The 16,225-nt window shown below is 42.8% G+C and overlaps 2 protein-coding genes across 2 annotated transcripts in view; both read right to left on the bottom strand.

Annotated features, from left to right (window-relative positions):
- Positions 1-546: 546 nt before the first annotated feature.
- LOC104964109 (titin-like) lies at positions 547-5,840 on the bottom strand. Its single transcript, XM_010792828.1, has 2 exons — positions 1,641-5,840; positions 547-951 (listed from the first exon to the last, which is right to left on the bottom strand). Exon 1 carries the CDS (start codon positions 5,759-5,761, stop codon positions 1,679-1,681), a length of 4,083 nt encoding a protein of 1,360 aa, XP_010791130.1. The 5' UTR covers positions 5,762-5,840; the 3' UTR covers positions 547-951; positions 1,641-1,678.
- The window catches only part of LOC104964110 (A-kinase anchor protein 12-like), a 20,484-nt gene continuing 10,063 nt past the window's right edge, over positions 5,805-16,225 (bottom strand). Inside the window, exons 3-6 of the mRNA XM_010792829.1 lie at positions 12,371-12,704; positions 8,247-8,346; positions 5,888-8,079; positions 5,805-5,834 (exon numbers count right to left, since the gene is read on the bottom strand). Of these exons, the coding sequence (XP_010791131.1) occupies positions 5,805-5,834; positions 5,888-8,079; positions 8,247-8,346; positions 12,371-12,704 (2,656 nt within the window). The remainder of the gene's footprint in view (positions 5,835-5,887; positions 8,080-8,246; positions 8,347-12,370; positions 12,705-16,225) is intronic.

The following is a 16,225-nucleotide window of genomic DNA, read 5'->3' as shown; positions in this document are numbered from 1 at the left end:
TGTGTGTGTGTGTGTGTGTGTGTGTGTGTGTGTGTGTGTGTGTGTGTGTGTGTGTGTACCTTGGCCTCCTGCTCGTTGAAGGTGTTTGTGCTCAGCATCTGAGCCACAGTTTCAAACGCGGCCGTCAGAGGGAGCATGAACTGCTCAAACTGATCCTCGTCCTCACCTACAACAAAACACAGATTAGCAGAAAGGATCTATATCTACTTATAAGAAGATATATCATATAATAATACAAAACAATCACCAATGAGAATGTGCAGTACATCTAAAATAACATCTAAATGTTAAAGGTGGGGTAGGTACGTTTGGAGAAACCAGCTCGAGTGAGCTAGAATTTGAAAATACAGCCGGAACAAATCTGCCACTTCCTCACAGAGCCCCTCCTCCAACACACACGAACGCGCACATGACCAATGAGGGCAGAGATCAGTTTGTGCACAGATGGAAGGCTGACAGGCAGGTAGGCCATCCAGTTACTTTAGCCGGCTCAGATGATTGGTCGTGCTTTTTACAGTACTACGGCTTCAAAGCACTTCAGATATTCATTGCTATCGGGATGTTATAGAGCATTCAATGGAATGGAGTGTATCTCGAGCCGGTTTCTCAAACGTACCTACGCCCCCACCTTTAATGAATTTAAAGCGCTAAAGTGAGACATCTGATAAATCTGCAAAAACATGATTTATATCATTAGAAAGACAGGATTAGTAATAAAACTCACTCTGCATGCACCCTGAGCCGAGCACCCTGAGCCGAGCACCCTGAGCCGAGCACCCTGCAGCACTCTCCTCTGTTTAACCACACACTTATATATGATATTCATATTGATCAAATACTCTTACATACAAACTTAGATTTTTGGATGTCAATAAAAGCATCAAAATGTTTTTCTGCCGGTGAAACTCTTCAAAGGCTTTTTGAAAACGCCGTCCTCTTTGATTGTCCAACCTGCAGAGAGGGGTAAGAGGAGCATGGTGTTTCAATTCAGTTTGACATTGCATTAAATGTAATCACATTCTTTTTTTACAATTCTTTTATACTGTTGTCTTTCAAAATGAGGTCTTTCCTGTCTTTGGTACGTTCCAATGCTTGCACACGGAAAAATGACAGATATAAAAACACAATGGTTTACACTTAAAACATAATAACCATAAAAGGATCATTTAACTTCTGGATTTTAGCCTTAGCAGACCATTTACATGCACTATAAACCTATACAGCAGGGAACACCACAAAGAGCAGAACAGGGCCTCCTTAAAACTAAGTATTTCTTATTGTGTATTTTATTAAAGTTTAATGAAATATGCAAAAGTGATGTAGTAATGATATCCACTGTTGTGCTGATTTGACTTAGTAGAGAACTAGACCGATAGACCGACAGGTACTTTATTGATCCCAGTTTGGGAAATGTTTGTGTTTACTTTATTACTTTATATAGAAAATATATCTTTATCTGATATTGAGTCTGATTTGCTGTGTTTGTAGATAAAGATTTTTAATTGGAGTTGGATTTGCATGAAAATGAAGAATTTCTGAATTTGCTAATTTTTAGCAGTTTCAAGAGTTTAAAAAGGTTGAGTAAAAAAAACTGCAATGGTGTAAATCTTCAAAAATCACAAGTCACTGGAGAGGCTCACCTGGTTACTGACGCTGACTTTGGGGGAAACCAGTCCCACTACATCGTGCTGACGCTCACAGTTTCGGGGTCAGGACTCTCGAGTGCAACAGCGAAATCTTCATCACTCTCCAGATGACGTTCTTCCTCCTCCGTCTTTCCATTCGGAGCCGTTTCTAACTCAAGTCCTGCCTTCTCCTCTTTCTCGTCTCCTTTGCATCGCTCCAGAAACTCCTCCTCCTCTTTACGGGGCGCCTCGGTTTCCTCCCGAATGTCTTCCTCCGCATCCATCCACACATCCTGCTCATGGTCCTCCTCCTTTGCTTCGACTGGCTCCTCCACTTGTTGGGCAGAAGCTCCAGAGGTAACCGGCTGGCTTCGGGACACTCCTCTTCTCTCGGTTTGCTTCACAGGTTGTTTGGTTTCTGCCTCCGGGACACTAGAGGTCCCTCTCTCCGCTGGTTTGGTTTCTTCCAGCGCTTGGATGTGAATATCCAGGAGGACAGGAGGAGTCATGACGATGGCTCTTTCTGTTGAATCTGAGGCTGGCTCTGTGATCTCTGTTTCCTGAACAGCTCTCTCTTTCACCTGTATCTCGCTCTCATCTCTTTGTGTTTGGTTCACAGGCTCCTCCCCCGCCTGAACTCCCACCCCCGACACGTCTGGAGCTTGTGAAGTCGCTCGTCTGCACTGTGTGTTGAGTTTGAGTTCAATAGAAACACTTGGAGGAGATTCGATGACGGTACTTGTTGAGGAGATGATCCCAGTGTTGTGTGGGGTAGCTATTCCAGCGTTACCGTGCGTTCCAATCGGACTCTGGATCGTTTGAGCTTCCTCGTGAATCCTTTGATCCAATTTGACCTCTTCTACAACAACCCCTGCTTTGCATCTTTCCTGCTCAACTTTAGTTTCCTCCAAATCCTGTTTCTCTTCGATGATGGCGGAATCTGGACTCTCCGGTTGATTTGGACCAAGATCCTTGGACACTTGTTCAGGTGCAGAGACATCACGGACAACAGTAGAGGCTTCTTCTTGTCTTTCTCTAAATGTTTCACTATTATCCTCCATTGCTTTTGGGGCCTCAGCTTCACCTCGAACCACTTCTTTGACAGCTTCTGGCGGATCTACGCCTTCTTGTTCCACCACTGATTCAGGTTCTGGTAAGTTTTCCTTTACGTGTGGGACGACTTCTTCAATGACCACCTTGAGTTCCTTGTTAATTAGTTCCTCTTCAATCTCTGGAGTTGCTGAGAAGACCTTTGTGACTGTTTCATGACAAAAAGCGATGACTTCCTTGTCTTCTGTGACCACTACCTCTAGCACTGAGTCCTGAATTCTCTCGGCTGATTTTACATCAACGTCCACCACCTGCACCTGAATTCTTTGGTTGTCCTCAGACTCGACAGATGGCACATGCATCATTATCACCACGCTGCCTCCCTCTACTTTTTCATCTGCTTCATCTTTCAGTAACGGTGTGGAAGTCTCTAACTCATCCTTGAATACAGAAACTGCTGTCAATGTTTGTATCTCGTCTACAACTTCAGGTACGCAGTTTTCCTGCTCAACCACAACATCCTGTGGGATACTTCCTGTGTTCTGATCCTCTGCCATCTCTAAAGAAGTATCCAGTTGGGCCACAACTTCATTTTCAATCCCATGTGTAACTGAAGCCATGACATGCTCAACGTCTGCTTTTGGAACGCCTTCTATTAATATCTCCTGCTGAGCATTACCTCCCTCAATATCTTCTAGGACCTCCTTCACATCCATTGATGTTCCTTCATCAGCTGTTATTTCAGTCACTATAGCTTCTGAATCAGATGGTAGTACTTCTGCTTCTTGGACATGTTCAGTTATGGCAGCTTCCTCTGGTAGTCTTTCTTCCGGCTCAACTTCATCATCCTGTTTGGGTTCATCTTTATCTGTTTCCACTACTGGAATATCTTCTGAGATAACCTCCTTTACAAACGATTGAGGGCTACCGACCTCTGAATCTGATGCAGGTGTTTCCACAGCTTCTAATATTTCTTGTTGTCCCACTGTTTTGGAAGTATCCTCACTGTCGGCTTCAGTGCAAGGCTTTGTTTCCTCTTTGGGTTCATCTGATATTGTTTTTTGTTCACGAACATCCTCAGATACTACCTCTTTTTCAATTGATGGAAAGCTACCCACCTCTGAATCTGATGTTGCTTCTTTTACAGCTTGCACTTCTTCTGGTTCTTGAATATGTCCCGTTTTGGAAGCCTCCACTGGCTCAGAGGTGACAGTAAGGGGAGTTATTGTCTCATCTCTAGGTTCCTCTGTAACGGTTTCTGCTTCCTGAGTATCCTCTGACACTACTTCCTCTTCAAGTGGTATAGGGCTACCCACCTCTGAATCTGATCTCGATGCTTGAACAGCTTGTATTATTTCTTCGTCTTGGTCATGTTCAGTTTCTGGTGTTTCCATTGACTCAGTGTTGTCTTTATTTAGAGGAATTGTTTCTATTACGTCTTCCGAACCTAATATGGCTGGTAATACTTCTGGTTCTTCACTTGTTTTGGGAACATCAACTGGCTGAGCATTGGCTTCAGAGCAAGGTATTGTTTCCTCTTTAGTTTCACCTGAAACATCCTCGGATATTACCTCTTTTTCAAATGGTTGAAGACTGCCTGCCTCTGAATCTAATGTGGGTACTTGAGCAGCTGGTAATACTACTGATTCTTGAACATCTTCATCTACTGGCTGAATGTTTGCTTCAGTACGAGCCTCTGATACTTCTGGTATTTCATTATCGGTTTTAGGAGAATCCCCTGGCTCAAGATTGGCATCAGTGCAAGGTAGTGTCTCCTCTTTGGCTTCATCTATAACTTTCTGTGGTTCGGGAACATCCTCTGATATGATGTCGTTCTCAAGCAATTGAACTCTGACCTCTGGAGGTCCAAATGTTGGTACTTGGGCAACCTCTAATACTTCTGGTGTTTCATCATTGGTTTTGGGAGCATCCACTGGCTCAAGATTGTCTCCAGTGCAAGGCATTGTTTCTGCTTTGGGTTCATCTGTAACTGCTTCCACTGCTGAAATATCCCCTGGGATTTCTTCATTTTCAAGAGAAAGAAGACTACCTACCTCTGAAGTTGATGCAGATGCTTTTTCAGCTTCTAATACTTCTTCAACTGTTCTGGAAGCCCCAACTTGCTCAAGATTGTCTTCGGTTAGAGGTAATAAATCCTTTTTTGATTCTTCTGGCTCAACACTGGCTTCAGCGAGACACTCTTCTGTCTGTTTGAGTTGATCTGTGACAGGTTCTGCTTCAGGAAAGTCCTCTGATTGTACTTCCTCGGTTGCTGATTGATCACTGCCCTCCTCTGAAACCAATGTGGAGGTTTGCAGAGCTTCTGAAGCTTCCTGTTCTTGAAGATCTGTTTGTAGTTCATCTTCCTTCTCTGGCTCAACGTTGACCTCAGTAAGGGGCAATGTTTCCTCTTTGTGTTCATGTGTTTCCGCTGCTGGTATGTCTTCTGATATAATGTCCTTTTCAGGGGATTGAACACTCCTACCCTCCTCTGGATCCAACTCCTGCTTCTCCTTGGCCTCTACTGGTGGTTCATCTTTATCCTCAACCTGAATTTGATCAGTGACATTGTGAATAAGATCTTCCTTTTCTGTCAGAGATTGGACTTCCTGCTCCATAGCCTCATCCCTGGTTTCCTCAGCTTCTGTTCCAGCTGCTACTTGAGGGTCATTCTTTGGGGGCTCTGTTTCAGCTAGATGTGCCTCAACTAGAGATCCTTCCTCCAGGACAATGTCTTCACCTGGAGGGAATATATCTGTAGAAGCAGCTGATAGGCATTCCCCCAGCTGATAGATCTCATCAACACTTTCTAGTTCTTTAAGGCTTTGTTCCGGATGTGTAACATCAACCTCATGTCCATCATCCAAAGCCATTTCAGCAGTGTCAAACTCCTCTGTATGAACTTCAGATACGATCTCTGTGGAAACAGAGCCATTGACTTCAGATATGCTCTCTGTTTGGGCGCTAGCTGTAAGTTTGTCAACTGCTTCCAGTTCTTCTACATCTAGATCTGGGTTGCTGTCAGTTGCATCTAATCCTTTGTGCATTTCAAGAACCGTCTGCCCTTTCTTTACAATTGTGTCCATTATTTGATGCAAGACGGAAACAACCACTCTATCAGATCTAAAATCATCTGAACAAACTGGAACTTCCTTTGGGCTAATGGAAATGGTTTCAACAACCTGATACAGAAGTGCATCTGTTTCCTTCACGACATATTCGGCTGGAACTGGTGTCGTGTTGCCAGATGTTTTGGAAGACTCTGAAGATAACTGGGAAACTGCAGAGATCATTTCAGTCTCATCCTCCTGGGTGGCGTCCAAAGGCTCTGGTGCAGTAAAGGCCTCGGATGTGATCTCTATCAGGTCCTCTGCGATAGTGTCGTCTCTAGCTGCGTCCTCGGTGACAGAAGCTGGGGTGGCCTCCTCTGGGATGTCACTGAGCTGTGGTTTACTGAGTGACTCTGTATCATCAGACTCTTCATTTGTAGCAGGGCTTGAAGGCGCCTTGCTCTCTAAAGCATCTTCCTTGTCTTGGACTTTGTTTGCTTCAGCTTGCACACAGACCCCCTGTAGGACTGGCTCGGCCTTCTGATCAAAGAGGCCTCGCTGGACTTCATGGTCTGCTTCCTTGGGGATACGCCTCTCTATGTCTGCCTGTGTTTGTATTTGAACGGCTGTCTCAACTATATCAAACTCAGACAAAGGAACAATAGCTGGTGTTTCCGAGTCTTCGTCTTCTGAAGCAACGTCCTTATCCGCCTCGTCTGAAGATACTTGGTCTGGCTTTTCCGTAGACTTTCTCTTCTTTCTGCCAGGTAGAAGTTTCTTTATTGAGAATGAGGACTCATCTTGAGTAGACTCACTATCAGATTGTACTCCGTCTTTGCTCTCATCTTCATCCTTTGATTTCCTTTTCGGGGTGACAAGTCTTTTCAATGATTTCCATGTGGACCCTGCGTCCGCCTCTGAAGGACTTACACTTTCATCAACCTCATGAGAGCTTTCGAGCCCTGACTCTGCGCCACCTTTAGAGCCAGTGTCTTGCTTGTTTGTATCGTTGTTATTCCGAGGTGTTTCCTCCTCAGAGTCGGATGTTTTACGGCTTCGTCTCCTTCCAGATCCACACAAAACAGATTCCCATGAAACAGAAGAGTCTTTTCGTTTGTTGCCCTCTTCTGTGCTGTGATCTGATATTTGCCCTCCTTCGACTGGCTTTGATTCTTCCACTAAACATTTGGTTTTAGTCTCTTCATTACTAATCGACGGTCTCTTCCTGAGCTTTTTGGGAGTCATCAGTTTTTTGAAGGAAGCCCATGCACCTTCCTCCTCTTCTGCAGACGATTGTGCACGAACTTCTCCTTTCTGATTCTCGTCTAACTCAGTCGATGATATGACTTTATCAGAAACATGTTCTCCAGAGTCAGACATCCTTGCATCACTTGACCTCCTGCTCCTTTGCTTTCTGGGTAGTTTATTTAAACTAGAACCTGAAAACAGCCTTTTCAGAGGACTTGCTTGAACCTTTTCCTTCCCTTGAGAACTCAGGATTTCAGGCTCAGTGACGATGATGGTCAGAGGATCTGGGGTCTGAGCGGCAGGCGTCTTACCCCCTCTCAGTTCTTTATGTTCTGTCTCTACTGCAGCTGCTTCAGCCTCATGACGGATGTCCTCTTCATCCCGGTGGTGATCTTGTTTAGTTTTTTCGGCCGTCTCTACAACCTCCTTCTTCCCCAGGTCCTCCATTTCTTTGTCAGCTGTCTCTTCTTCTGGAAGCTTCTTTTTCTTCCGTAGTCCAGAAAAGATTCCAGTAGTGAAAAATCTTTTAATTGGAGACACGACCTTCGCCTCTTCCGGACCAGAAGGAGATTCTGGTTCTTCTTCGGGCGTGGCTTCTTGCTGTGAATCTCCCTCTGCAGGCATTTCTGCATCGACATAATCAGACTCAACTTCCTCTTTGGTTTCTGGTGTTTCCTCCTCCGCAGTCTGTGGAGCGTCCTCCGGGGTGACGTCAGTCAGGGTGGGACATGTTGTTGAATCATTGTCATACGTCTCCTGAGCCATGTTCAGATCAGTGTTCTCTTCAGGATTCTCACTTGTGGTTTCCTTTGTTGTATCTTCGATGTCTTCTGGTGTGTTTGGGTCTTCCTTGTCGGTGTCATCTGATGCTACGTCACCTGAGCCCCTCTTTACCGTCAGCTTCAAACCAATGTTGCTGAAAAATCTCCTGAAGCTTTCATTGATGTCATTCTGCTTTGCATTCATTTCTATCACTTCCAGAGGTTCGTCAGCATCAGCTTCATTAAGAGATTCCTTTTCTCTTATTTCAACGTTTTCTAAAGGTGTTTCTTCTTCTTTGAGTGGCTTTTCTGTTTCCGAATCATCCTTCTCTGGTGAAAGGAAAGCTAAACCAGGAAAGAGATTAAATATTAAAACACTTGGATGCAAAGAGCTGTACGAGACTGATGACTGAGATGAAACTCTATCAGCTGCAAACAAATACTAATGCATCTGTTCAAATGCTGCTGACAGTGCCCATCGTAATGTGCAGCAATAGTAAAAGAGAACCTACCCTCTGCACGAACCTGCTCCTCACAGAGACCATTCACTTCGGCTATCGAGCTTTCTGCTTTCCCACTGACCTCAGAGACCTGCCCGTTGTTCATGAGAGGCTGAAACAAAGCACAAAGAATTCATACAATGCATCCTCGCTTTTCTGGGAAAGATAATATTGTAGAGCTTTAGGCAGTAAAGGTTTAACATATCCTTGTTTGTAAAAGTAGTTTCAAAAGCACTGGTTTCCCTTTAAAGTAGTGATATCTTGAGAACTGGTACTTCAGACCCATGTCGGGTGTTCTCTTCCCCATAAGGCCCGCCTCGCTGCACATCACCCCGCTACACGGCCATATACTGAACAAACTACAGAGTCCATTGCGTGTCCTGTTATTGTTTACTTCCTGTCTGTAGTCCATACCGTGTTCCTGTTAGTGTTTACTTCCTGTCTGTAGTCCATACCGTGTTCCTGTTAGTGTTTACTTCCTGTTTGTAGTCCATACCGTGTTCCTGTTAGTGTTTACTTCCTGTTTGTAGTCCATACCGTGTTCCTGTTAGTGTTTACTTCCTGTTTGTAGTCCATACCGTGTTCCTGTTAGTGTTTACTTCCTGTCTGTAGCCCATACCGTGTTCCTGTTAGTGTTTACTTCCTGTTTGTAGCCCATACCGTGTTCCTGTTAGTGTTTACTTCCTGTCTGTAGCCCATACCGTGTTCCTGTTAGTGTTTACTTCCTGTTTGTAGTCCATACCGTGTTCCTGTTAGTGTTTACTTCCTCTCTGCCTTCTTCTGGTGATTTATCTGACGTCCAGCCCTCCGTCTTTTAACCTCTTTTCCTTTCTCTTTCTTGATCCTCCTTAGAAATCTTCATTATAGTCATTGATAGTGGTCTGTACTGTATTAACAACGTGTCACATGTTAAGAATTTACAATCAGAATCGAGTATTCAACTAAGCCGTGTAATACAAGTTGTTAGTAGCCTTAAGGGCCTACACAGTTGTTATGCTATACCACATCGCCCTTCACTGGATGAGCTGCACTAAACTACATTCCAGCATTTAAAATACCTAGCTATTCTTTTGCGGTTATTTTGGTGAAAGTAACTCAAAAGTAATATAAAAGTAGTGTAACTCATTACATTTCAGAGACAGTAATAAGTACTTAACTGTATTACATTTTGGAAGTAACTTGCCCAACACTGCTCGAGACTAACAATATCCTTTTTTCCTGGGATCAATAGAAACTGTGTTTAGAAACCAGTTCCCTGAGATCTTCTAAATGCAACCTATTTTTCACCCTGACATTGGAACATGTGTCTGTAATCTGCAGGAGAGCTAATCAATGTTTGACCCCTGACAGTGGTGCATGGTTTCCTGGGAGGAACTTGATTAAATCCAGTTGTTTGAAAGGGACTTGTATCACAGTTATATTAAATCGATATCAGGGAATTATGACTGCTTTCTTAAACTAGCTCCAAGCAGCTTGTAATTCATCATTAAAACAACTGAAGCCAATCAAAACAAATATTAAGATGAATATCCAATCCTTTCTTTCATGAGCCTTTAATTCAACCCTTACATTGGGTATGGGTAATCGTGTTATTTAACTGCTATTGTGAATATCTAAATGGGTGGTATGAGTATTTGCTCAAATCCAGAGAAAAATGAGCCTAATCCATCAGAATGTGAACTTCCATGAAACAAAAATGTTAAATCTGGGATTAACTGGGGCAGCAGATTCCTGTTCTGAGTCCCAACAACACAGCCCAGTCAGCAGTGAGTGGGTCTGATGGGAGTCTCACGGTTAAATAACCCTAAATGTCCAAGTATCTAGTTCTGATCCAGATTAGTCTGAGCAGGGAACACGGAGAACATGTTCCTTAATAATGTGGAAACACAGAAATCTGCTAATACCGGCTAAGACCGTGTTGGACATTGATACGGAAGATTAATCCTAGCCAACGTTTGTTACATGTTTTGAATGATAACCAGTGAGAAGCGATGCATCATCTTGAGTTACTGCAGCCTTAAATGTAGAATCAAATCATCGGATCAAACGACTGCATGCCTGAAGACCAAAGTGCATAATGTGATTCTGAGGCTGTGAGCTGATTTTCCACTCAACATTTAAAATGCACGCACCTCGCCTAACTTTGATCTGGGAACAGGCAGCATGTTGTTTTCAGTCTCAAGCTGTTGAGTTTTAGGGCAAAACCACCAAAACGTAGAGACGTTGCACGATGATAAGATACACGATGATAAGATACACGATAGGGGTTTCACCAACTAATCGACTAGTCGACTAGTCGACTACATTTACCACTAGTCGGCGCTGTAGGCCCTAGTCAACTAGTCGTGAAAAAAATTGAGGTAAACGAGGTGCTGCAAAATGCTCCAAAACACGTCCGACATTCTTATGTATGGCAGTACTTCAACGAAGATGTAACCAACTCCACAGTGAAGTGTCAGTTGTGTACAGCTGTACTGAAGTACAATACAAATGCATCTGCTATGCGCAACCATCTGAAGATGAGACACCCGCTGCCGACAGCTAGCACTAGCAGTAATGCTAGCACCAGTGAGCAACGGACCGGCGTCAGCACTGAACAGAGGCAAACGAACAGCAAGAAAACACGGGTCAACAGTGATGCGGATGATGAGCTACGGGATTACTGCCANTGTTCTCTCATGTTCTCTCATGTGTTCTCTCATGTGTTCTCTCATGTGTTCTCTCAAGTTCTCTCATGTTCTCTCATGTTCTCTCTAAATGTCATTTAACTTAAAAACAATATTTACTGCATTTTAGACTTTTTGATTTGTCTGTCTGCAGCGTTGGTATTTTGGGGGTTAGGGTTAGGTATTAAAACAAAAAAGGTGCAAACACCCTTAAAAAATGTGATACTGTAAGCAAACTGATGTTTTTAGATATTTGTCTTATTGTAACAAAACACTGTCATGCAAAGACATTTGACTCGCCAACATTTTAATTTTATGCATTTTTTTGTCATAACAAACTCTGCAGAATCCATCTTGTCCTCTCACTGCCACCTGATCCCCATTCTGGTACTTTGCATGTAAACTAAGTTCAAATCAATGCAGTTTTCCGAGAGTATCACAAACATGATACTGGAACACTTTCGTCCACCCTCACTGGAGTTAACGTTGGAAACCAAAGCCGTGGAACATGCGATGTGTGAGCGCGAAACGACGGCCTCCTGCTTCCTAATCGTGTTACCGCCCGTCTCAACGGGTCGAGTGCTGCGAAATCACTATCTCGTGTTGATCTCTCCCAACACATGACGGCTGCTTCCCTCCTCTCAGTGCTCTCTCTGACTTCCTGCTCTCATGTGATCTGCAGAACAACACATCGATGAGAGAGGAACCCCAGATCTCCCCAGGGCCTCACAGGTTCCTCCGAGGAGAGCTCATCACTCTGCACACTACCCTTTTTACGGTAAATGCAAATTGCTCTGCATCAATGAAACCATGAAGAGGGGCTCAAGCCGGTTCAAACTAACATAGAAAAGCCAGGAAAGCATCTTTGGCTCCTTCAATTCCACAGAACAAGAGTCAGCTACTTTTAGAAAGACCCCTGAATAAAAGTAGCCTCTTGCGCTCGATGCAGTTTACCCAAACATGCAAGGACTTAGTTTGAAACACATCTGAGACTCAGGGTCAATGCATGTGTTGGCAGCTGCTCTGTCCTGCTGGCAGCAACAACACTCAGCCTCAGCATTTCTACTCTGCACAACACTGACTGCTTCTAAGAGCTTTAACACCACAGTGCTGAACATCACCACTGCAGACATTAGAGAGTGAAGTGTTTTCTGCAGCATCACAGCAGTGTTTCAGTGAGTGATGATCAGATACTGTGTCTATCAGGATGTTACTGATGTGGCGCGGAGTGATACTGAGTATGTGTTGAAGTATGTATGTACCATGGCTAAAGACCTCTTAGGTAAACAAAGTTGTCTCATAGAAAGGTCTAGAGATACGACATTACACTCCATGACATGCGGCCATTATACAGCATAAAGGGCTGAACAATGACAGATACCTTGCCTCCGGTTTCTGAACAGATAAATGAGGCAGTGAAGGGTTTGCTGCTGCATCACAGCAGTGTTTCAGTGAGTGATGATCAGATACCTTGTCTCCGGTTTCCTGCTCATCGTCCCGCGCGTCCCCGCTCCGCTCCTCTGCCGCTTCAGCGTCGCGGTGCGCAGACTGAGCGTCGCCCATGCCGCAGCAGTCCGTCACTGTCCGGTAATGGAAATATCCCAAAAGGTAGCAGCGGAGGAAAAAGCTAAATCCTGTGTCCGCAGCGGAGGAAGAGAAGCTCTCAAATGCAGCCTGGGTGGTGGGAAAGTGTTTTTTTAGAGCGACACCCCCCTGCAGGATCACATGGAGCCTCTGAGACTGTTGGCCCGGCCCGGCCCGGCACGGCACGCCTCCTAATGCATCAACAGAAGGAAAAAGCAGCCTGCAGAGGAACCCGTCCTGAGATGACTGAAGTGTTACTGAGACTCGGTTACAGCACTGTGATGCTCAGGGTGAGAAGTTTGAATGCATACTGTCTAACACTCGCTGCTATAACATGTGCAATATTATTATTATTAATGATAACGTGCAATGACATATCTGCCACTACGTTTTCTTGCACTACTGTTGATATTTACATCCATGATGAGACCGTCTGGTTCCTGGAGACATGCTCTCTGCTCTGTTAGGGTACAGTGTGATTATCATCATGCTGCTGTGTTGATCGTATCTTTGTAACTCTGGCTCCTTCAGGATCAATAAAGTCTTATCTCATCATTAATACCGGTTGACTATTACATTTGGACATTTCTATGTGTTTATATGTTTCTAGTTATAGTGCTTGTTTTTCATTATATTTGTATTGTGTTATTCTATTTGTATGTGTTCTCTGTTCAGCACTTTGGTCACTGAGGTGGTTTAACAGCTCTATGAATAAATAATGAGCAGAAGCGTAAGGAGTTCAATTCAACAACTTTATTGAAACATCTCCACAGAGCAGAACTTTGCAAAATAAAAATATTTAATACAAACATTTATTTAAATAGTTTCTTTATAAATATAATTCATTTATTTTATAGATTTTATCGTTGTTTTGGTTCTTTGTTAGTAGTTTTCTATAAGCTTAGTCTTTAAACTCAAGATGTGTTTATATTATTTAACTTGCAAAGGCTTTTGGTGTGTGTCATTTCTAACCTTTATTTAACCAAGGGAGACCTGCAGCAATTAGGTTCCCCATGAAACATAGAACAATCAAGGACATCATACATTATGTTTACAGGATGTGATGCTAACTATTCATCTTTAAACATTTGCAAAAATATAAATCATAAAATAAAATAAACATCAACAAAATTAACAATCTAAAAAGATCACAAAGAAATATTAAATAATCAGAATTCACTGGAATAAATAACGACAAGAAATACCTTTTTAAAAAGAAAAATAAATTCAAGTCAAAACGTTCCTTCACAAAAAGTCTCTGAATCAGAAGCATTTTTATTAAAGGAAGAAAAATCAATCTTTTTAAAACGTTGATATCATGCAGAGCACGTGTTCCCTCTGAATCAAACATGTTCCTCTGGTGTTCTCCGGTTCTTCATGTTCTCTCATGTTCTCTCATGTTCTCTCATGTGTTCTCTCATGTTCTCTCATGTTCTCTCATGTTCTCTCATGTGTTCTCTCATGTGTTCTCTCATGTGTTCTCTCATGTTCTCTCATGTGTTCTCTCATGTGTTCTCTCATGTGTTTTCTCATGTTCTCTCATGTGTTCTCTCATGTGTTCTCTCATGTGTTCTCTCATGTGTTCTCTCATGTGTTCTCTCATGTGTTCTCTCATGTTCTCTCATGTGTTCTCTCATGTTCTCTCATGTGTTCTCTCATGTGTTCTCTCATGTGTTCTCTCATGTTCTCTCATGTGTTCTCTCATGTTCTCTCATGTTCTCTCATGTTCTCTCATGTTCTCTCATGTTCTCTCATGTGTTCTCTCATGTTCTCTCATGTTCTCTCATGTTCTCTCATGTTCTCTCTCATGTTCTCTCTCATGTGTTCTCTCATGTGTTCTCTCATGTTCTCTCATGTTCTCTCATGTTCTCTCATGTTCTCTCATGTGTTCTCTCATGTTCTCTCATGTTCTTTCATGTTCTTCATGTTCTCTCATGTGTTCTCTCATGTGTTCTCTCATGTTCTCTCATGTGTTCTCTCATGTTCTCTCATGTTCTCTCATGTTCTCTCATGTTCTCTCATGTTCTCTCATGTTCTCTCATGTTCTCTCATGTGTTCTCTCATGTGTTCTCTCATGTTCTCTCATGTTCTCTCATGTGTTCTCTCATGTTCTCTCATGTGTTCTCTCATGTTCTCTCATGTTCTCTCATGTGTTCTCTCATGTTCTCTCATGTGTTCTCTCATGTTCTCTCATGTGTTCTCTCATGTGTTCTCTCATTGTTCTCTCATGTTCTCTCATGTGTTCTCTCATGTTCTCTCATGTGTTCTCTCATGTGTTCTCTCATGTTCTCTCATGTTCTCTCATGTTCTCTCATGTGTTCTCTCATGTTCTCTCATGTTCTCTCATGTTCTCTCATGGGAACATCAGACTCACATTAAGGTCATTATTTCACTTTCTGTCAAAGTGTCCGTCCAGAGAGCTGAGAGCCATCAGAGCAACTCTTCACTGGAACCCAATGCAGAGTGGCTTTGCTCCTCTGGATTCAAACATATAACATTTCAAACTATAACTGAACAAAGAGAACTACTTCTTTTTTAATCCTTCATCATTTGATGTTTTATTTTAAGTTCTTGAGTTTATACAATTATTTTATTCTATAATTTCTTTGACTTAATATAAATATATTTTTGTTTTAATTATATTTTATTGGAGGATTTAATCTAGCCTGTTATTGTCCTTGTCTTTTGTTAAATATCATGTTATTGGACCTTTGACCTAATCTTTATTGTATTCTGAAATAGAGCAGCTGTCACTTTGTTTCATGTCCTTCACTAATTTACTTGATTAACTCATCAACTCAATCTGGAACAAGGCGTCTCCTCTGTTTTTCCACCTGCTGTTAAAGTGTAATGTGATGAAGTGAAGCTGCTTTAGAATTGATTTTAAAATACTGCTGCTAGTTTTTAAATCCCTAAATGGCTTAGGACCGAGGTACAGACGACCTCCTGCATCCCTATGAAGCATCAGGAGTCTCAGGTCCTCTGGGTCTGCTCTCTGCTCCGAGAACAACCACCAAACAATCTGGAACAAACTGCCCAAATCGTGCACGTCCGCCGAAACACTTCCTATTTTCAAATCCAGACTAAAAACGCACCTCTGTGCCGCTGCTTTTAACTGAGCTGCTCATACTCACACTGCAGTACGCCTTTCAGTCATGTGTTCTGTTCTTGCTGTGTTTATTTATTTTATTTATTCCATTACCTTTGCTTATTACGCCTAGTGCTGTGTAGGCCTACCTGGACTCACATTCAGGTTCAGGTCCGGACTCAAGTCCAGAGGTTCAGGTTCAGGTCAAGTTGTGTGAGTAACTAAAGTGAACTTATTGTGAGCTAATTATCAATTGAAAATAAACTCATAATCAACTCAAATTCAAACTCGTCAGGTTTATTGTGCCCCCCTTCAACTTGTGTCTACACCATGTCTTTTCTAGAACTCTACATGTGTTACTAACTACACAACACAACTACATACATAGTGATGTACATACAAGACTCAATATGCAAGAGTACAAGTCTATGTGTTCTTGTTCAAGAACAACAGCATATTGACATTGTCTGGGTGAAGTGTTGCTCTTTCGGCAGACACTATATCACCATACATACAAAGGAGTTAGCTTAGCTACACTACCAAATATGGCAACCAGCATCCCACGCTGTCAGTGTCCACTATGTCTAAGCCAGCTTCCCTTGACGTCACACAGATCTCGCGAGCAGTTGCGATATTTTGCGAGACTTCGTGAG

The sequence above is a fragment of the Notothenia coriiceps genome, unplaced genomic scaffold (genome assembly GCF_000735185.1).
Source record: "Notothenia coriiceps isolate Sejong01 unplaced genomic scaffold, NC01 NC01_scaffold00036657, whole genome shotgun sequence".
NCBI lineage: Eukaryota > Metazoa > Chordata > Actinopteri > Perciformes > Nototheniidae > Notothenia > Notothenia coriiceps.
Note: the sequence above shows the minus strand (reverse complement) of the source record. Positions and strands in the feature narration are given on the sequence as shown.